This window comes from Eleginops maclovinus, chromosome 16 (assembly GCF_036324505.1).
Source record: "Eleginops maclovinus isolate JMC-PN-2008 ecotype Puerto Natales chromosome 16, JC_Emac_rtc_rv5, whole genome shotgun sequence".
Lineage (NCBI taxonomy): Eukaryota > Metazoa > Chordata > Actinopteri > Perciformes > Eleginopidae > Eleginops > Eleginops maclovinus.
The window spans coordinates 12,820,623-12,843,142 of NC_086364.1; the positions used below are offsets into that span (position 1 = coordinate 12,820,623).

The following is a 22,520-nucleotide window of genomic DNA, read 5'->3' on the forward strand; positions in this document are numbered from 1 at the left end:
AAGGGGAGAGAGGGCAGCGGATTATTTCTCAAAAGGGCCCTGAAACAGAAATGCTGAATGAATCAGACAAACAGCCAAGGTGGCCTTAAACTAACCTCCTGCTCACTGTGACGACAATCTTTGAATTTGTGTCTCTTTTCTCTGTGTGTGTTTTTAGATGATCTGTGTGTGTCTGTGATTGGTGTCTATTTTTCAGGACAACCAAGAGCAGAAGAAATGAAGTCAACCGTCTTCCACCACCGACCCTATTCTTCTCCCTCTCCGCAGCATTGAAGACGTTTTCTTTCTTTTCTCTATCTCTCTACATGTCACTATGGTGCATCACACCCATCATTTTCCTCCTTTTTAGGAAAAAATACACAAAAGTCCATTTACAACATTTAGGATACCATCTGTTGATGATACACTCTCCTGAAGCGGGCAAGCTAGATTGACAGTAAATGTCCAAATAATTCCATATGTTCGAGCTCTGCTGAATGTTGGTATCGCCATGCACCCCTGCCCCCCGCAGTTGTCTCAGTGAGGATGAAAGCTCTGATGCTCTCTGGTCCGTCTCCCCCTACCCTAACCTTGGAGTTAATGATTGCGCACACAGTTGGTGGCAGGGATGTAATGCTTTCTTGCCCCCTGCCCCAGCATCACAGGACTCGCAGTCATAGCTTTGCCATGTTTACTCCTTTAGGCTATCATTCCCCAGGTCTTCATAGAGGTTGTGTGTCCATTTTGATCTTGGCATTAGATGATAAATGATCAGTGTTGCTGCTGATCCTGATGCTGCCTGTGCTGTATCGCTGCCAAGATGCAAGGCCATCCCCCGCACAGATCAAACTACTGCCGCTATAGCCCCTTTTTTACTTTTTATGTTGCTCTCTATTTCTCCTTACATCTCTCTCTCTCCCTCTCAGCTTTTTCCTTTATTAATGAGCAACACCGTAAGCTCTCGTGACAATTTCACAGGGCTCCCTGGGGACATCAGACTTGCGTGACACATACATGACAATCTCGCCTGCAGCAGGGATCCACCAGCCATGTGCTTTTTTACACGTGTGGTCCCCGTGAGACATGGCAACGCGCTTGTGCCTCAGCACACAGAAGCGCAAGGCGTGATGCGGTGCTGTAATGACGAAGGCGGAGCTGAGATTCTTGCTAGCTTCTCCTCAAGTCTCCAGCTGCTCACAGACCTCCCAAGACATGGCGACACAAGCGGGTGCCAAACAGCGTCATGGATGTGGAGGGAGCCACAGCTTACCTGCTAGAGTCAGCTGAGGCCTTGGTGTGACTCAACAACACACCAAACTATTGATTTGTGTGTGATGAGCCCGCTGCAGACATTTCTCTCATCTCTCTTTTGTCTCTACCCGTTTTTTTCTCCCCTCCCCCCGACCATGTCTCTTGGTTTCTCTCTGTGTTTCTGAGGCGTTCCACTCTGTCAAGCCCTCCCTTTCCCCTGTTGTTTGTTCTCTTTTTCTTTGATGAGCCAGCCTCGGCCAGGCAAGCCGGCAGCTCCCCATTGATTGGACGGTCGATGGGTTGAGTGTTTATGCTGGCTGCTATAGCGAGCATCCTGACTCTGTAAATTGAGAAAAGCCAAAAGCATCGTTTTCTTTAGATCAAGGGGCCGCTCCTAATGTCAACATAGACTGTACTATGAGACAGAGAATATCAACAATCGCTCTGCAGACAACTAGCTACAGATAGAGTCATCTTCATCTCCACCTTTCCATCTGCCAACCCCTCATCACTTTCTCAATCTTTCCCATGCTTTGTTTACTTCCACAGCTGAAGAGGACTACCGCACAAAGATGCTCCCTCAGTTTCTCTCCAACAGGTTCACCGGAGCTGCACTTTTGGGTGTAAGGGAAAGAAGGAGGAATATGGCAATATGAGGGGTTGAGGTGGGGTCGAGAGTATGTGGTTGGGGGAGGATTGTGTTGTTGGGGGATTATTGATAAAGCTGAAATGAAATGGAAATGGATTTAAACCGCAGTCAGGCCATTTTGCGCTCCTCATTTTCCATTTGAGCCATCCTTTCTCTGAGTAGCCAACCATAACACAGACAGATAACTTGCTTTAAAAAAGAGAGAGAAAAAGGACAGCTTTTTATTTAATCTCAATTTTCTCTTTTTTCCTGCACCTGCTTTTCTTTCGTTCTCTTCACTTTCTCTCTCTCTCTCTCTCTCTCTCTCTCTCTCTCTCTCTCTCTCTCTCTCTCTCTCTCTCTCTTTCTCTCTCTCTCTCTTCCTTACTGTCTTTCTCTTTTATCTTTCTTTCTCCTTTTTCCGATGCTTGAATAGAAGTGGATCAAAAAGGTAAAAACCACAATGAACATAACAACCACAGCTCGCCCCTTCCTCCCTTCTCCTCCTCCCTTGTCTCCCTTCCTCCCCCCATATCCCCTCCTAACCCAGCACCTTGTGTAGTGGTCATGTTTGATGTTGATCTCCCTCCCCTTTTCTTTCTCAATCTCTAATCGCCTCCTCTGCCCTTTTCTTTCTATCTCTCTTTGAACTATAACCAAAACTCTAAAATCCTTTTAGATTTCCTCCTTGGTTCTGATGACACCAGCCTGACCCGCACGCACACACACACACACACACACACACACACACACACACACACACACACACACACACACACACACACACACACACACACACACACACACACACACACACACACACACACACACACACACACACTCAGTCCAGTATCTATGAGAGATAAATGAGAACTAACTTCATTCCTTTCTTGTACAAAGTAGCCTTGACTTACAGACAACATATTTTCATATCATCTCATGAATGGCAAATCTCCTCTTTTGCATCCCTTTCAAAAAATATGTCACACTGTTGCATCACATACACCTGACAATTCTCATTTGTCATTACATTTTTCAAATATATTCCAGCTCATTTCGCTATTGCGTTTTATTTGTCCCTCCAGTTCTAAGAAAAAAAATCCTCTCTTTTGACATTATTCAGCTGCTCCTCTTCTCCATACTATATGCTCTCTTTTTTGTTTTCTCAGGTCTGATTCAAAGTTTGTTTTTGCTATAATCTCAAAGCAAAACTTTGTGTGTTATTACAAACACAGTAAATCACCAAAGATCCTGTCAGTATAATTTTTACAATATCCCATTTCCAGGTGCTTCAGTGTCTCTCTCATTCTGTCTCTTCCTTTAAATTAATAATTATTCCATTGAACTCCTTTTCTCTCACTGTCTCCTGACTTCTCTGTTGTGTTTCTCATCCTCCCTTTCTCTTGTCCTCCTTCTTTTGCCTTCCGCTGATTGGTTTATCTCTCAGATCACATCTGGCCATCACAAGCAGCTGCAGGCTCTTTTGAGCATCTCTTACACTCCTCTTCCTCCTCTTCCTCTCTGCCTCTCTTTCTACAGTTTGTCACTGCCAAGTCTCTGTTCTCCTTATTGCACATGCACTGTGAACTTGTGCCCCCCTCCCCATACCTATCCACATCAGTCAATCCTGGTTCCTTATGTGTTCAGTGAGGCTCCGGAGGGGAGGAAATGGGAGGGAATGAGAAAGGGAGGTGTATCCCCTGTAGGGAGTACTTCAGCTTCTTGTAATGGCCTCTCTGATACAGCAGAGCCTCGGCACAAGCACTCCTAAAGAGCCACAATCAGCATGGCCAGGCACCTCAATCACTTTTTGAAGAGGAGAGATAGACCTTACCCATACCCAAGGTCAGGGTGAGAGTAGTGGCCATCAGTGCCAGAGTCCCAATGAGCCTTAACTCCCTCTCTCGAGGTCCTCACCCTCCTCTACTCTTTCTGAACCCCCCTGTCTCGGCCTCAGCTATTTCCCCGTCTGGATCCATGGCTAGATCCATATGTTGGAGGAATTAAATACTATAGAGTTTGCCATTAACTGGTTTATGGACCCCCTTTGTCCGTCGTCATGTCCATGGCTTTTCATTAACGTGGATCATTGTCTCACATATTTCTCCCACCGCAAGCAAACATTTTACTGTAGCTTACTCTCTTGCCGTTGAATAGCAAGCTACAAAACCATCCTCCTTCTCCTCCTCCTCCTCCACCTGCTACTATCTCACCCAACTGGTTATTTGTTTTACTACTCTTCCTCCCATTAACACTAAGATGAACACCCCACCCTCTGTCTGCATCCCCGCCCTTTCCCACCTTAATCCATCACTCCACTTCTGCTAAACTCACTTCCTTTCTCTGTTTATGGCTGAAATAAAATTCCAAACTTGTGCGTTGTCCGTCAAAATAATCCTCACTGATTGATCAGCTGAATGGATGAAATGGTATGATGTGCACCGCTCGGTGATGTCACATGTGGAAGATCCTGTTCAATGAATGTCCATCACTTAGTCAACATACATACTGCTAGGTTATTTTAAGACTATGTTGGCGTCAGCCGCCTCTCCTTCTTCCCATCACTCCCTCTGTCCCTTTCTCACCTTTTTCGCTGACAGTCTTGCAGAGTACATTTCACATCTTTACAGTATTCCCTTTATCACTGTTGACAGGATCACACTAGTGTCCCCCATATATTTCTCACCTCAAGTCTGTTTGCCACTCAATGAGAAGAGTCAAGGGAAGTATGCAGCGCAACCCCTGCAAACAATCCAGGTATTTCTATAAAGGGTGGGTAGATGGAGGGGGAGGCATACTCTACAAGGCCAGAGCTATCGCTCACACAAACAGCTCTCTACCTGTGATTCAGAAAAGTGAGAGGGAATGAGTGAGAAACTACTGCATTGTGTGACAGGAAAACACAAAGAATGGCTGCGAATTGAGGAAGAGAGGGAGAGCAGTCGCTATAGAGACGATGAGTCAGGCAGCACTGCCTCATTAAGAATGACCCACCACACATGAGCACAGTCATGTGACCAAGGCACTCTTTTCAGTGGCAAGGGGAGATAGGTAAGAGTGTTGGGATTGACTGAACATGCAGAACCCATTGCATTGTTAGGGCAAAAGAAACAGAGAGGTGAGTGAGCGAGGCTACTGGCCAGGAATATAAATCACAGAACCTTTATGGAGAGACAGCACATCTGGGACGCCTGATACAGAGTAGGAACATGCAGGGTGGTGGTAGGCTAGGCTATGCTAACGTTGAAGCGATGCAGGCTAACTGTTTCCCCATATCTCAAGCCTCAGTCAGTATATTGTTGTCTACTGTATCTGCAGCCTGTAGCCTCTGCAGCCATGTCCGGAGCCAACTTTCCTGTCACTCAGTGTCAGCTTCACTTCTAGGCAGATAAAACTTTGCTTTCAATGGACGCTATCTCTAGCTGTTGCAAGCTTTTGGTCTCAGTGAAGGGTGTTCTCTGGGGTGAATGTCTGGGTTGATAAGGGTGCCAATTTGACACCTGCCTCTTCCACTGTCTGGACAGTGAATGGTTGTGCACTGTCTGAGATTTTGTTTGTGTGTCTTAAGGATGTATGTCTGTGTGTAATAGGTGTGCACGGTTGTTTATTTTGTATTGTCTATTTACTCCTACGACTACGAGGGGGGCTTGTAGTCTAAAAGGAAGCAGAAACTCAATGGGAGCCCCTACAGTCTCGGTCCTTATTCCTCTCTTCTCTCTGTCACTTTAAATGTCACTCCTCAGCAGATTAACTCACTCCTAATTCTCATTTCACAGGAAATAACCTATTTACTCTCTCTTACTCCACTCCTGTCTGTCTTCTTGTTTGCACACAGAACTCACACACATCCCTGTTCACGATTTCTCCTTTCTCCCTGCCTCTCTGTCTCTCTGAACTGCACACATGCATGCTTACACGCGCAAACAAACACACAGCTACAACACACAGCTACACACATTAATGGGTTGATGAATGCACATCAACATACCATCAAACCACCCATACACACTGCAGACACACCACTAACCCTTAAAGCTCATTAACTGTCCAGAATGTACGCGGGGTACCATGCCATGCTCCATTCTGCCCCCTGCTGCATGCGTGTGGCACCTGCCAGTAACAGGTGTGGGATTCAATTAGAGCAGCATGCTCTCAGCAGTTAGTCCTGTGAGCAGGCCATCACTGAGGACTGGGCAAAGGCATGGGGCAGCAGAGCCTTCAGATCCTTGTAGCATAAGATTTAAAAAAAGAAGAAAAACAACCCAAACAACAAATGGAAGGCACTTTAACAGCTGCCAACCATTGGCAGGGGGTGTTTAGATCATCAAAGATGTACATTAACTATCACCATGACGCTGTCACATCAAGTGTAAAATAACCATGGATTGCAGAAGACAACCAAAATGAGGAGTCTAAAATTAGCCTAAAGCTGTCAGCGCTCACTTTTAATTGCGATACCAGTCGATCAGAAATTGCTGCAAGACACTAATGGGAGATATTTCCTGTCATTTTCAGGAAAGTACTGGCACTTTAATCATTTTATACTGCTGCCTCATATTGACAAGTAACAGCTGACCTGTGCCTGGGAAAGGGATTATGGAGATAAATAGTCAATTATTATAGCAGTATTTCCCTGTATGTGTGGCAGTAATTGGCATGCTAGAGTGTGATAGCTACAGCCTGGGTTTTAATCCCTGATAAGGTAAATTTAATTCGCCATCTGGCTAGTTTCTAGGGTAAGGAAGTGTTTTGTCTGCGCTGCCTAGTGACTTCACTGGGGTGATCATGACTGCAAGATTTCCATCCGCACCGAAACAGAAATTAATCTATTAATCTCAAATAATCCCAGATGGCTCTTACTCCTGCGAACCTGCTCTAGCCAGACTAGAATAATGCCTAATCTCAAGATTTACACTTAATGCCTATTGCCTAATACCTCATTCATACAGTATGGTGGTCATAATAGTCTTTTGTATTCTAGACTCTCCTGTTAGGGCTCAGCTGCTCCAGCTTCCCACTGTTAGAATCACCCTTCACAGTTATCAGGAGATAGAGGGAGGCAAAGGAAAGGAAAATAAGGGTGAGCTCGTAAACAGGAAGGCAGCCGGGAAGGCTGGGGTGCGCAGGTCAGAGTTAATGAAGCCCCCTAGACAGGGTTTGCACGGTGTGAAGCGAGGCCACTATTTCGGTTTGGCCCATTGAGTTTATGTGCGTGTGTGTCTATACATGTATGTGTTCTAATGGCCTGTGTGTCCAAAACAGAACAGACTGCTACCAATTTAGGAAAGGGCTGGAAGGTTAGGTGCAATAATGAACAAAATCATATTGTATTTTTGGGGGGACATATGCCGTGCAAAATGTAGTGACAATCGGTTGTTTGCAGACAACAACCTATGCGGTTGCAGTGATAGATTGTAGTGCATTCTTGTCACTAACTTCCTGTACATCCTGTCATGACTCAGTACAGTACATTACCCCTCTTTTGAAGCTCCAGAACAAAATGTTGACATATATAATGGCTTATAATCTAACATTAAACAAATTAAAGTAATACAGCAATTACTGTGTTATAGGTTATTTTTTGTTTTAATTTGCCTGAAGCTTTAGGGTACAGTTTCATAAACACCACTACTATGTTTTATACAGTATCTTCACACACCAAAACCAGCCGCATAACTCATGTAATACATTATTACTCTTTGGGCTCATATGTTTCCTTCTGTGACACTCTTTATGATAAATTCAGCCAATCCCATCAGCCATAGGTTAAGTCCTCAGTCTAGTGGCACACCAACACATCTTCATGTGTATTGTCCTTTATTCTACCTCGCAGCAAAGTGTTCCTGGCTTTGTTTATGCGTCACCTACATGCAGAGCCACTGCTTGCTGTTTATTTAGCTATTTACAGTAGCATTGTGCGTTTGAGGCAGTGTCCTACTTTTAGTAGTTGTTTTTTAACTGTATTGCTTTCAGCTTATGCTTAAAGGCCTTTTATTTGCAATGCTGTGGAGCACAAGTTGTGACCATTTTTTTATGCTGTGTTACAAATAATGAAAATGTAATTCTATTGTGGCATGAGGGACAGCTGGCATAGATGTATGTTAAGACAAAATAATTGTGCAGTTCTCTGAAAGTGCCAGATTTAACAATGTCTCGGAACATTATTTTGCATATTTCTGTCACCCTGGTTCATATTTGCAAAGCAAAGGGAGCATTATGGTTTGACAAAGGAGCATGACAAGCCTTCTCCTGGTGAACAATTTGTATTCAGAGTGTTTGATTAGGTTCCTCTTTGGTGGCCAGTCTCAATCCCTATTGGACCCCCTCAGACAGAGCAGGCTAATTCCTTAGTGGCCCAGCAGAGGAGATCACCCGCTACTAACACAACAGCAACATGACAAACAGGCGGCAAAAAGAGATTTCCACAAGCCTGAAGCCCCTCCATCTCTCTATTATAACTCTCCTCCTTCTCCTGACTCCATGCAATATTCAGGATAGTTTGAGTCTACACTGATACTTCACTCTAGCAGTCAATGTTGGTGTGTGCATGCATCTCGTGGCCTATCCTGTGTGTGTGTGTGTGTGTGTGTGTGTGTGTGTGTGTGTGTGTGTGTGTGTGTGTGTGTGTGTGTGTGTGTGTGTGTGTGTGTGTGTGTGTGTGTGTGTGTGTGTGTGTGTGTGTGTGTGTGTGTGTGTGTGTGTGTGTGTGTGTGTGTGCTGTATGTTATCCGTGTCCAAATGCCCCTGCAGTGTCCAATTAGTTCAGAGATGCGTTCAATCACTAGGTGACCAGCAGGTGCCTGATTCTTTCGCAACCCCAAGCCAGAGAGCCACATAAATAAGCTGGCAGAGGAGACATGGGGACTCCTCAACTGCTTCATTCTGTAGTGCTTCCAACTCTTTCTCTCTCTCTTTTCTCTCTCTCTTTGTCGCTGGTACCCTTATGATGTCAGAGTGGTGAGGATGCCAGCAGCTTTCCTCATACTGTATATCACTTGACAAACCCAGTGTTCCCAGGCCACTCTGTGTGTCAGGCAGGGACACACTGCGTCAGCCAGCCAATTTACATCAATCCCCAGAGGATGCCCAACATCTGCTTAAAGAAGGCATCCTCTGTGTGTACGCTTGTTTAGTTTACAGGCTGTTTGTAAGGGTTCCCATGTATATTTGTGTGTGCGCCTATGTCTGTTTGGAATGATGTCTGTTGTTTGTGCTTTTGTGTGTGTGAAGCCAAGAATCAGTTGCGGAGGAAGGGGAGGCCCTGCCAAACTTGCATTTTTACCCCAGAAATAATTTTTCTTTAAAGCATTAGTCTTGACTGAGAGCCAAATTTGAGTCCTAATAAAACAAGCTGTACAATTACTGTTTTACCACCCAGTGGCAGAGCAGGGAAGCAGAAGCCTTTGAAATATAAAATGCACAATCAAATAAAAAGTAGGCCAAGATAAATTAGATTAGAGACTACAGCTAAGCCGCGGCAGCAGCCAGAAATCTCCCATTTATCATATCCAGACGCTTTCCGGCCACAATGCTGATGCTGATGCTGATGCTACAAATGAGCTTTTATATTTTCCTTCATTTTAAATCTGATATTGTACCTCACCTCACTACCCACAATCCCCCTCTCTCCCATTCTCCTCCTACTCTTTGTCTTCTTTTCAATTCTCAACTTACTTTTGTCTACTCACATCTTTCCTCCGTCTCCTACATGTCTCTATCCTAATCTATATTCCATGGTCTTTGGCCTTTTCCCATTTCCTCTCTCCCTCCCCTGCCATCTCCATGATATCTTTCATATTTACAATGCTTTGTTTTCATTTTCAATCTCTTCCTTTTTCCCCCTTTTCTGCTCCAACACACCTCTTCTGCTCCAGTCTTTGTGTGTCCGGGGACACTACTGCGGGTTCAGGCGGCCAGCTCTCTGCAGGAGGCGGAGCACCAGGCAGGTGCGTGGTGTAAGGACCCGCTGCAGTCTGGAGACCGTCTGTACATCATGCCCTGGACTCCCTATCGCACCGACATGCTGTTTGAGTATGCCTCCTGGGAAGACTTCAAACAGAACCGAGCCACCACCACCTACAAGTGAGGGTGCCTCCCACTGTCCTGGATGATCAAATAGCATCTGCTGTTATATTGATTTATTGGCTTTTCGTGTGTGTATATGGATGATGATAGCAGAATGATCCCACTGTGGTGTCAGGTTGCTCACAGTTAGGCCATCTTTTAGGACTGTGTCATGCAGAGTAGACGGATTGACTTGTTCTCCTGAATTTCATGTGATTCTTTGTCAACAGGTTGCCCAACAGAGTTGATGGAACAGGGTTTGTTGTGTACGATGGTGCAGTATTTTACAACAAAGAACGCACACGAAACATTGTCAAGTATGACCTAAGGACACGCATCAAGAGCGGGGAGGCCATTATCACAAACGCTAACTACCATGACACCTCACCTTACCGCTGGGGAGGGAAATCAGACATCGACCTGGCTGTGGATGAGAGCGGCCTCTGGGTGATCTACGCCACTGAGTCCAACAATGGACGACTGGTGGTCAGCCAGGTAGGAGAGCAGCGGTGAACAGAAGGGGAATGAGATGTGGATTATAGATGCAGAAACAGATTATATCAAAATCACATGACTAGTCAAGGAAAAGGTCATATGTCACAAATGATCGACTACTGAGATTACACACTTGCACTGACAAATGAGATGTTGTTGGCCTAAAAAGAGTCAAATTGAAAAATGATCTGCAAAACAGTAAAGCTTATTTTTCAAATCCTGTCATATCCAAAATCTGTTCTTCAACAAGCATAAAATGGTTTATTGGTAGGTTGTTTACTTTTTAGCATATACATAGTTTAGAATCATATAATGTGCATACTGTTAACAATATCACATTACTTTGCTGTGCTTCCTTGAAAAACTTAAAACATGATTTTAAAAGCTGCTTCTTTGTTTCTTAACCAAAAAAACTGCAGTCAGGCAGCAAGTTTCCAAACAAATACGATTTTGAATAATGTGCTGTTCGGATCGACGGCTCTCATTTATTATCACTATCTTGACCTAACCAGGAAATTGTTTTTCTAACTGTATAAGTTAAACTATCCATCTAAAATATCAAACCCTGCATGAGAAATGAGGGTGTAGAATAATGGAGCAACAAAGTAATAAATAAAAAAGTGATCACTTTCATCATTAAGGAATTGTTTGGGTTCTGGGGAGTTTTATTATTTTAGATTGCAACACACTCTAAGGTTTCTATTATGCCTCAGCATACAGTTTGAAGGTATAATGAGCAGAAGCAGTTTTGCATAAATGCAACGAAATATCTCTTCTCGAGAGCTGAGAGTTTAATTACTTTTTAAATATATTTTGAACTTCTTATAAATCTTTACATTATTGCACTGAAGTGCCATTTGTGCCTCTGCAGGCGCATGTAAACATGGGTGATATGAGAAATGCTACATCAAATTATTTTCAAAGTTTAATGATAGATACAACTGCACACAGAGAAATAACAATAGCATATCAAGAAATCAAATGGAAGTAGACCTGCTTGTTTAGTCGTGAGGATTTGAACTTTATTAACTCTATAACTGTAAATCTAAGAAGAAACAAAATCACCCTCAATCCAAACTTTAACATTATTTCCTCCTTGCCCTTAGGTTAATCCTTACACACTGCGATTTGAAGGCACATGGGAGACCAGCTTTGACAAGAGGATGGCATCCAACGCCTTCATGGCGTGTGGTGTGCTTTACGCAGTGCGGTCCGTCTACCAGGATGATGACAGCGAGGCAGGCGGCGACCTGATCATGTATGCCTACAACACAAACCACGGCCGTGAGGAACCTGTCAACATCCCTTTCCCAAACCCCTATCAGTATATTTCCTCTGTGGACTACAACCCTCGGGACAACCAGCTCTATGTCTGGAACAACTATAACGTGCTGCGCTACTCTCTGGAGTTTGGACCACCAGATCCCACCACAGGTCAGGAGCAATCCTACTAAAATCCTACAAAAACACAGGGTTTAAAAAAGCATTTTTTTGATTTTGTTATTCGTTTTGCATTTGTTAATTGTTGAAAAAAGCTAATCACAAAAATATATACAAATTTGTCCTAAAATTTGATTGAGATGTAAAATTTGGTTATAAGGTTTTATGATAAGTATAAGTAAGTATTTTTTTTATCCATATATTTTTTTTATGAATACTTTACTTTTGGGCAGTGCAATACTAAGTAAAAAAGTATAATCTGAATAAATTCTTAAGTACAGTAGATGAGGGAAAACATTGGGAATATACTCTACAGACTTCACTATGTTTTCTTCCAGGATAACTTAATCTGGGTTGCAAATGTATTTATGTATTCGCAATACAGTTTGCATTTATACTTATTTTATATTCATATCCAAGAACCATTTTCAGTGCTTGGCAAATTATGTATTTTTCCTGATCAAGGCACACCTTAAATAGCACTTGCAGAATGCATTTGTGACTGCTTGTTATCTGACATTTAGGAGCTTAAAATTTCAAATCATTGTATTTCCATCCCAGCCATAATTACAGTAAAGACCAGCCTCTCAGGTATGACTGCTAAAGCACTTCATATCAACTTCTCTGTGTCATGGATAATGAAAACGTCATTTGGAAATGATAAGGGGGAGGGTGAAATGAGAACACCACACTGCCTTTTGGCAGTCCATCAATTTAAGAGGGAAGTTTGGATGTATTGTATATCTGAGCCGCATAAAGGCCGGTATAAAGCTCGAATTAGGCCCAGAGAGAGTAGAGGCAGAGACACAAGGGCGGCGGCACTCACAGTTTGCACGCTTCCTCTGCGTTTGATCAGCTAGGATTTTGTAGTTGTGATGTTTTGCTTTTATCTTCGCATTAGGTTTGGTTGTTAGTGATGGTGACGTCTCTGATACATTTGATCAATTATTTACTTCTGCCTGACTTGTGACGATGCGTTCTCTCCATCTCTTCCCCTGCGTCTCTCATCTCTCTGGAGAGCAGGCTTTGAGGGGCTCTAAAAAGTATTTGTCACCCCAATTATTGTCAGGCTAACTTTTGAACTCAACTTCGGAGAGACATATTTAATTCACATGCTTATGTTCTTCCCTCTCTTGATCTCTGTGTCTGGCTTCTGCCACCACCTCTGCTGCTCTCTAACAAATCCCTTACATCCTTTATAACTCTCTAAATGTCTCCCACTCACTCTGGGTCTCATTGGTGGCTTTTTACTCTTCTGTTCTCTTTCTTTTACTCTCATGTTACCTCAGGCCCTCTGACCACCACCCAAGTGACCACCACTCTTCCAGCGAGGCCCTTCACATCAAGTGCCAGCCCCTCTACGGCTCGCCCCCTGGCCCCCACCTCGCGCCCAATCGGCTCAATCAACAAGCACCCTGATCTTCGACCAATCACAGCTACTGTGCCTGTCACCCGCCGGCCACCCCTCCCTCCTCAAGGCCTGGAGCCACATGTCTGTGAGTCCAAGCTGGTGCGAGGTGTCCAGTGGCCCACCACGCAGAGAGGAGAAACAGTAGACCGCCCATGCCCCAAAGGATCTCTCGGTGAGGACAGGTCCATGTGTTTATATTTAAACGCGTTTGCATTTTTTCCACTCCATTAAACAAACATGGGCGTTTCATGTTGAAGCAGGGATGTCCTCCATACATGTGGGTGTTTGTGCATGCAATAGATATTACAGTATGTACCCGACTGATGAGCATGTTTGTGCTCTCACGCTTGTTTTTTTCGACTGTTGTCTTCTTTTCTCCCTGCGTTGATCCCGCCAGCAGGCACATTCCCTGTGGACTCACAGATGAAAGCACGTCCTCCACATATGAAAGGCTCATCTCCCACAGAAACAGAACTGATTGAAAGTAGCGAATAATGCAATGAAAGGCTAGACAACACAAGCTTTACCTCCCTTCATGCTAGTTTCTATACCTCCTAAACATGCAGCAATCAAAAAGCTCACTTTTGTCACAAAAATGGTCTCCCTCCGTTGTCTTTCGCCTTTCAGGATTTCTGTTAGTTCTCTCTGTGAACGGCAGAAACATTAAATTAGCAGCTGGCTTAATTGCCTCGTCTTGGCAGAGCTCTCAAACCCAATCTGTGGTCAATGGACGAGAGTATAGTGAAAAAAGGGAGAGAGGGAGAGACGGGAAAACAATCGGTGGGAGAGCGAGAAGAAGCGGGTATAAAATGCCACGCCACATCTGCTCTGATCCTTCTACAACTGTGAAGTGCTGCTGCAGTGTCTCTGTCATCTCTGTTTTTCCCTTGCCTCTGCTGTCCCTCTCTCTCTATCTGTCGTCTCTCTTCTCATTTCCCGGCCTCGTCTTTGTGACTTGATGTTGGTTATTTGTGTTAGCGGCAGTATATAGACCACTTTCTGGTTATATCCCTGCATGGTGTCCTTTCTCTGAACCCATGTAAAACCTAGCTAGAAATTAGAGTCTCTAAAGGGTACTTCCTTTTTTTTTTTTAAATGACTCATCTAACCTGATGTCTTTAGTGTCTGTGTGTCTGTGAGCACAAAGTAAATTGTATGTGGTACGTCTGAATGTATTCCTTTTAAACGGTTCATTCAGAGCATGAAAGCCTATTCCGCCCCTGCCGTCTTCTTCTTACTTTCTCACTGCCCGTTCTTCCATTATTGAACCTTTTCCACTTCTGACCCATTTTTGCTCTACCTCCCTCCCTCCATCTTCCCACTCATCTTCAAACACTTTGCGTATTACATTTTTAAAATTCATTTTATTCCGTTTTTCTTGAGTTGAGAAAAAAGACACATTTTTAGTGCTCATCCCTCTCCTCCACACACTCCCCTTTAATTGCAGACACCTAATGCTTATTATCCCCCCTCCTCTGTTTCCTCTTCCCTTTGCTCATCTCTAGGCATCGCCTCGTTCCAGTGCTTGGCGGAGCAGGTCATGTGGAACCCGCGGGGTCCTGACCTGAGTAACTGCACCTCCCCATGGGTCAACCAGGTGGCCCAGAAGGTTAGACCTGGAGCCGTACCCCCTGGCCGCTGGACCATCCCCTTCCTCTGCCCCGCTGCCCCAACCATCCTCCCTGTCCACCTCCACACACATTAACATATCTCCAAGGCTGACCTGATTAAAATACAGACTCATTTCAACTGGCCCTTCATTACAAGGCATCTGCTCTTGATACTTAATTAACTCAGTCATTTTTTTTCATTAATATACTTTAATCACAGCTCGGTTAAATCATTTTTAAAAATCAGGCTTAGTGCCTCTCAGCTTGCAAAGTACTCTGCCAGTTTAATTTCTCCAACTCAGTTTTATATAAGGCATTATGCCTTTCCGGTAGCTAAACATCATGGTCTTTAGATGATGCCCAGTGATTGTTACTGAGCTTGCTGCTATTTAAATCGCTAAACTGTGTTACTGTATACACTGTAGCAATCAACCCTGATTTGAGCAGTAATCAGATTTCAGTCCATATCAATTTAAATTCTAAGTAACCTGCAATACTGAAAGTCAGTGATGGATTTGATAGATTTGAGCGGCTGACATGTAAAAGGATCACAGGCCGGATTCTAACCTGTGTTCGCCGCAACATGGACTGAGCCTCAGTACATGGGCCACCAGCTCTACAAACTGAGCTAGTATATTCAGTGGCCCCTGATAGGCTTTCTTAAAGGTTTTTTAGTGTGTGCCTGGGAGGGAAAGCAGCATCCCAGTGAATAGTTACATCATTGGAAAAATCTATTATTCCTTCTCCTTTTGGCAAAAATCAATTGCAATTGCAAAGTGGTTGCTAAGTGTGTGATTTGCAAGTGAAACAGCACTAGGGAGAAAATGTTCTCTACAAGGTCCATCTTTGTTTACAACGATGTGAGAAGGGCTGATTATTAAGATCTTTAAGAGTCTTTGTTACTATTGAGACTAATTCAAAACATGAGGTCTCTGTTTTCTAAACACTTTAAAAAGGACTCAACTAATTAAAGCAGACCTGTTTTATCATCCTGATGCTTTCACTTCATTGTATTTGCTTGTGTTCACGTGCAGATAAAGAGCGGGGAGAATGCTGCCAACATAGCTGGGGAGCTGGTGAACCACACGCGCGGCCGGATCCAGGCTGGCGATGTCAGCTCGTCCGTGCGGCTGATTGAGCAACTACTGGACATTCTGGATGCCCAGCTTCAGGGTCTGAGGCCCGGAAACAAGGAGTCAGCTACACGAAACTACAGCAAGGTAGAAGAAAGCGTAAACACACACACAAGCGCACACACATGCCCAAGTATAAATTTGATTCAAGCATCAGAAAATGCTGAGGTTAATGCGATTTTACCCCCTTAGTGCATATGCAAGGATGAATGAGTTTTTAATTTGCAGCTTTTTTGTTTAGCTGCTTAACTCCATGCTTTGTTTTCTCCCTTCCAGCTCCAGAAGCGAGAGCGGACCTGTCGGGCCTACATCCAGGTAGCTTTTCTCTTTTATCTGCCTGCTTTACATGCCTGTGGAGTAGGACTGCTCTGCGACTTAGAATAACTGAGGGAAGATAAATCCTTGAGTAGAGTAGGTCTGTGGATGAGATTCTTTGGCTCAATGCTCTGTATGATGATTTATATGGCCTTTGGAATAATCACTTATAGAATTTCTGGGGTTTTTTAAGAGCAGTGCGAGTTTTGGTATATCTCCTGGCAGATGTTGTATTTCCCAGATCAGGGAAAACTAATTTGTATTTTTTTAAATTGCTCATGGTGTATACGCGTTTGAAATATTGGTTTAGCAAATTTGGAAGTCATCATACCTGGACGTAATCTTAGCTTTGTTAACTGTGATTGAGCCTAAGTGTGTAATATTGGCCTTGCCCTCATTGTGTTGCACAATAAGATACTATATCTGCAGCTCAGAGAAAATTTAATTTGACGATAGTGCTGTATGAAAGGCAACAGTTTGTGTTACTACACCCTTCTGTTCTTTTCCAATATTTGTGCAATATCTCTGGTTCTGAGAAAGCAGTAATCTAATATCATAAAATGGCCATGTGTACGCTTCTCTGTAATGATGAAATGCAGCGCTCTGCAGCACACCGTCTTTTGTGTATCTCGACCTGTCTGCAGCATACTGTAATATGACGCCACATCTTCTGATCTCTGCTGGTGCAAGATGAATTTAAAGGCTGCTGTGTCGTATGTATCCAACCACTATATTTTGTGACTCGTTGCAAGTTAGCGCAGTACTTTTAAGAGGATCCACCGAAACCATCCTTAGTGTTTTTCTCTTTGTAGCTCATAGAGTGCATTGTGATGGTAAATTCATTTTGTTAACGGCAATGCTTTTTATTCCACACAGCAGTCAATCCTTCATTTTGAGAGGCCTGAGCAAGAGAATTACATGATTCATCAAGCAGGCTACTCCAATAAATTGGATAGCTGATACAACCATCAAAATTGCCATTAAATGAATTGTAAGTGTGAAATAGAAAGGTAATAAGTCTGACATTGCTCAGTAATAAATGCAGTGCAGGAGAGTGGTGAGTTTCTAATAAATTATAGTTGAATCTTATTGGTTTAAAGTGGTTAAGTAATATGTGTGAACTTAACAATATCGTACAGAAAAAATAGTAATAACTAGGAACAGGTAATAAACATTTTAAGAACTTACTTATCATTACTTAAAAGCTAAAACATACATTGTGTGTCTTTTAGTTTCTAATTACAGAGTATGAATTAACTGTTACATCGCAAGTGACATAGGGTCGAAAAATAATACTCTAAGCAGATTATAAAGATTTCAAATGATATAATTAGCGTTTATTTGACCTTACATATTCACATTATAGTTGTTACTACCTATGAGTGATTCATTCATTATTAGTTCTTGATTTGTTGTTTACCCATTCCTTTACTACTTAGTGTTTTTTGCATCTTGTTATGAAGTTTTCTCCGTGATAGTAATGAATGCTTCTCCTCCTTTGTTTGCCAGGCGGTGGTGCAGACAGTGGACAACCTGCTGCGCCCTGAAGCCCTGGAGTCGTGGCAGGACATGAACAGCACAGAGCAAGCACACACTGCCACTATGCTACTGGATGTCCTAGAGAAGGGAGCTTTCCTGCTGGCCAACAACATGTATGGGAATCGCTTTTCTGATCGAGCGCCCAGCATTGGTAAGAAAACAGTTAATGGTGTTAATTATGAATGATGTATAGTAAGGCCTATCACGGCATAATGTTGTTGGACGATTTATTGTCCCAAAAATAGTTGCAATATTAAAAAAAAAAAAATTATTGCTGTTTAAGACCATTTTATGCCACTGTTATATTGATAATTAACATTTTACATTTACATTATATTTATTTAATATTCGATTTCACTGCATTATTTGTACATTTGTATATTTCTCATTTTTATTCATTTTGAATTTTTTTTGTTCTAATTATTTGTAATTTGTTATGCTTCTTGTTTTTGTATTTCGCTGCTGCAATCAAATAATTTCCCAGTTTGGGATAAATAAAGTATTACTGATTCTGATAATAAGGAGTGTAATCATGCAATTACACCTTTTAAAAGAGCAATACACTTGTTGTTTTTTTGTAACAGAATATTCAGATTGGAATCGGATTGTGAAAAAATATTGAATTCAACTTTTATTTTAGTAGGGCAATCCTGCTGTTCATTCTAGCATTACATAGGCTCAAATCTGATGACATTCATATACAAACAAACATGCATAAACACATACCAATATCGGATAAATTATAAGAAAAATGTCAGACGAATAATCAAAGTCATTATTATATACTTTACCGGTTTTGCATTACCATAAATCAATAACGTAATTACGTATATAAGTATCCATGGATACATCACAGTTTTTGGACTAACATTTAATTTCTTTGCTTCTTTGACAAAGGTTTCAAGGTTTTGTGCTGGCTGTGTGTTTCAGATCTCGAGGTGCATGTTTTAAACACAGAGATGGAGCAGCAGGACTTATCCTTCCCACAGAACTACGCCAGCGACAGCACCATCCAGCTCTCAGCTTCCACCATCAAACAGTACAGTCGCAACGGTCAGCAGCCCCTTCCTCATCCCATCCTCCCCCCGAGGCTTGAAAAATGTTACTGTCCTGTGCAGCCCACTCTTATGTTTGCATTTCCATGCACGCTTAAAACAATCTGCATGCAGTTACTAAGTTATTGGTTCATAATAATAGGCTAATCAGATTAACAAAAGTGCTGAGACAATTTCTTTTCTTGATGGTTTCTTAACAGCAGTCTTAATAGAATAGCTGGGGAGGCGTGTAGATTACAATCGGCCCCAGTCTGACAGAGCAATCTCAGCACTCCCTCTCTCCCCCATTCCATTCCCTCACACCGTCTCTTTGCCATCTTATCCCCCTCTCTCATCTCTCTTGTTTCTACCCCCCCTCTCCGTCATCCCCCTCTCCATCGCTCCCCTCCTCCCTTCATGGCCCCTCATCCCATTCCCTTTTCTGTTTTCTGTCTCCGCTCGGCTCTGCAGTGGGAACGAGATTAGAATGATTGAAACAAACGCACATGAAATATTCATATGGAATAATAAGAGATCTGTGAATGCTTGAGGGATGAATGTTCCATTGCCCTCCACATTAAATCTCGCTCTCTTCCACCAGTCAAAATGAAACGGTCCTTACCATCATTCTAACCTTCACTAACTCTCTCTCTCTGTCTCCCTCTCGCTCACCCTGTCACTCCCCACCCTCTATCTCTGCCACTCGTGCTGCCTTTTCCATATTATGCTGTCTTTGGTCCTTTTTTACTCTCTCAACCTTCTCCTCCCCCCTTTAACGCTCTTTCTGCATTTCCCTTTTTAAATACCGTCTGCCTTTTTTTTTGCTTTCTTTCTTTTTGCTCTTGTTTCACATGTTGTTGCACATTCTTCCTCTTTCATTCTCTACCTCTTCATCTCACTATGTTTCTCTCTTTTTCATGTGCAGGACAAGTCAAGGTGGTGTTCATCTTATATAAGAACTTGGGATCCTTCCTGTCCACTGAGAATGCCACAGTGAAGATGGAAGTGGATGGGCCGAGCCACGATAAGAAGCGACTTGCAGTCAACTCCCATGTGATTGCTGCCTCCATCAACAAAGAGTCCAGCAGAGTGTTTCTTATTGAACCCGTTGTCTTCACACTCAAACACCTACAGGTGACCTAATTTAGGCGCTATCACGCTTATTACACATTCTGACACGTAGACTCCTTTCAATATTTTCCGTCATCCCTCCCTTTGTTGTTTTTCCGCAGTTGGACAATTATTACTCTCCAAATTGCTCCTTCTGGAACTACTCTGAGCGCTCCATGACGGGCCAGTGGTCGTCGCAGGGCTGCAAGCTGCTGGATACCAACAGCACACACACCACTTGCTCCTGCAGCCACCTCACCAACTTTGCCGTGCTCATGGCTCACCACGAGCCTGATGTGAGTAAACTAGGGCGTGGCAGACTTTTGTTTAAAACAGAAGCCGTTTAATTTATGCAGACGTTCATTCGTGCGGGCATTGGCGTTCACTCACTCTGTCACACACACACATGCACATTAATGTACCCACTCAAGGCTGACAAGCTCTTTGTTTTGAATTTTCTCTTTTCCTCCTTTCACTCCGACATTCAGGGAGGCACATGCTTACAAATTCATGTCCTGCTACTTCGAGCTGACATTCACATGAATTTGAATGCCATCTATTTTTTTCAGGATGTCTTGTCTCTTGTCTCTACACTTTAGCTCCTTGCATATATTTACAAATATTAAACAAAGCAATTTTGCTCTTTTCTCTCCCCTCCCCCTTGTTTTGTCTATCCATTGCCCTATTGTTCTCATCTATCTCCGTACTCCTCCTCTCCCATACCCCTGTTTTGTCCGATATTTTCCCCTTTTTATTTGTTTGATTCCATTGTGTATCTGTGTCCCTCTGTTTTTATCCTGTCCCCTTCCACGCTCCCAACCCCACATTTTTTGTTTTCTGTGACACAACCCGGACCTCAGTACCAGGGGCGAATGCATGAACTGATCCTGTTTGTGATCACCTGGGTGGGGATTGTCATCTCCCTAGTGTGTCTAGCCATCTGCATCTCCACCTTCTGCTTCCTGCGAGGCCTGCAGACCGACCGCAACACCATCCACAAGAACCTCTGCATCAACCTCTTCATCGCCGAGCTGCTCTTCCTCATCGGCATCGACAAGACAGAATACCAGGTGGGTTAGTAGCTACATCGTCAGTCCGATACATGCTGACTTTGAGGGAAATAAATGCATTGCATCTCCTTCTTTAAAAACTATGATGACATGCATGTGCCCCTTATAAAAGTGAATCATGAGATCTGGTGGAAGTCTATCATATTTTCCAACTTGACAGGTAAAGAATAACTGACCAAGTGACACCTTTTTATTATATTTATAGTGACTGTAGAAGTAAAATTGACATAGTGTCTCATTACGTTACTCTATGAAACATACCCTGCTCTGAGTAATCACTGAGTAATGAAAATCACTCAGGGGGCTGTTTATCATTTTTCCTCTGTAAATATTACTTCCTAATACTCTGTTCTATCCTCTCCTGTTTTTCAGTCAATTACTTGTCTGGATCTTAACTATTTCTTCTCCTTCATTTTAATTTTTCCACTTCTTCTGTTCTTCTCCCTCCCTTGCTGCTGTCCTCAGATTGCCTGTCCCATCTTTGCTGGCCTTCTGCATTTCTTCTTCTTGGCTGCCTTCTCCTGGATGTGTCTGGAGGGTGTGCAACTGTATCTCATGCTGGTGGAAGTCTTTGAAAGCGAGTACTCCCGCAAAAAGTACTACTATCTGTGCGGCTACTGCTTTCCTGCACTAGTGGTGGGCATCTCTGCGGCCGTAGACTACAGGAGCTATGGGACCAAGAAAGCGTACGTGTGAAGACAGATCTTTTGCACCTGCAGATTGAGAAGGAGGATTATGCTATTCCCCCAGCTGGAAATGTAATATGCAGTGCTGTGTGAACAGCTCTTGCACCTCCCTGCGGACTGGCTTTTCTGAACACACTTAGCCAAAGCCTGATGATTAGCCTTCATAAGATAATCCGCTGAGACAGGGAAACAGTGTGTGTGTGTGTGTGTGTGTGTGTGTGTGTGTGTGTGTGTGTGTGTGTGTGTGTGTGTGTGTGTGTGTGTGTGTGTGTGTGTGTGTGGGTGTGGTGTGGGTGTGGGTGTGGGTGTGTGTGGGTGGGTGTGTGTTAGCATCTGAGCTTGGTTGTGTGTAACTCCCTCTTCTCCTTTGTGCCACTCCAGATGCTGGCTGCGAGTGGATAACTACTTCATCTGGAGCTTCATTGGACCTGTTTCATTTGTTATTATGGTATTAGCATTACTGTCAGACAGTATTATTCCCCTCTTCATTTTCATTTAACCGTCGAACCAAAAATATTTTACCACACTTGATGAGGTTATTCACAGTGCAACGTCAGTATTGTGGTACAGACTGTAAATTTCACAACCTTTTTTTTTATCCTTCCTATTTTCTGTCTCTAGCTCAACCTCATTTTCCTCATGATCACTTTACACAAGATGGTACGAAACTCTTCAGCACTCAAACCTGACTCCAGTCGTTTGGATAACATTAAGTGAGTTCAAAATCTTTAATGGGAGTCAGACTCCTGGAAATA

At 43.2% G+C, this 22,520-nt stretch overlaps 1 protein-coding gene across 2 annotated transcripts in view; it reads left to right on the plus strand.

The window, feature by feature from the left end:
• Positions 1 to 22,520, plus strand: part of adgrl1a (adhesion G protein-coupled receptor L1a) — a 132,178-nt gene that overhangs the window by 96,496 nt on the left and 13,162 nt on the right. For both annotated transcript variants that reach the window (XM_063903053.1, XM_063903054.1), the window contains 15 exons: positions 9,733 to 9,940; positions 10,153 to 10,417; positions 11,524 to 11,851; positions 13,147 to 13,440; positions 14,774 to 14,877; positions 15,913 to 16,098; positions 16,288 to 16,326; positions 17,836 to 18,016; positions 18,796 to 18,918; positions 19,825 to 20,033; positions 20,132 to 20,305; positions 20,870 to 21,079; positions 21,545 to 21,765; positions 22,147 to 22,213; positions 22,387 to 22,478. In XM_063903053.1, the coding sequence (XP_063759123.1) occupies positions 9,733 to 9,940; positions 10,153 to 10,417; positions 11,524 to 11,851; positions 13,147 to 13,440; positions 14,774 to 14,877; positions 15,913 to 16,098; positions 16,288 to 16,326; positions 17,836 to 18,016; positions 18,796 to 18,918; positions 19,825 to 20,033; positions 20,132 to 20,305; positions 20,870 to 21,079; positions 21,545 to 21,765; positions 22,147 to 22,213; positions 22,387 to 22,478 (2,701 nt within the window). The remainder of the gene's footprint in view (positions 1 to 9,732; positions 9,941 to 10,152; positions 10,418 to 11,523; positions 11,852 to 13,146; positions 13,441 to 14,773; positions 14,878 to 15,912; positions 16,099 to 16,287; positions 16,327 to 17,835; positions 18,017 to 18,795; positions 18,919 to 19,824; positions 20,034 to 20,131; positions 20,306 to 20,869; positions 21,080 to 21,544; positions 21,766 to 22,146; positions 22,214 to 22,386; positions 22,479 to 22,520) is intronic.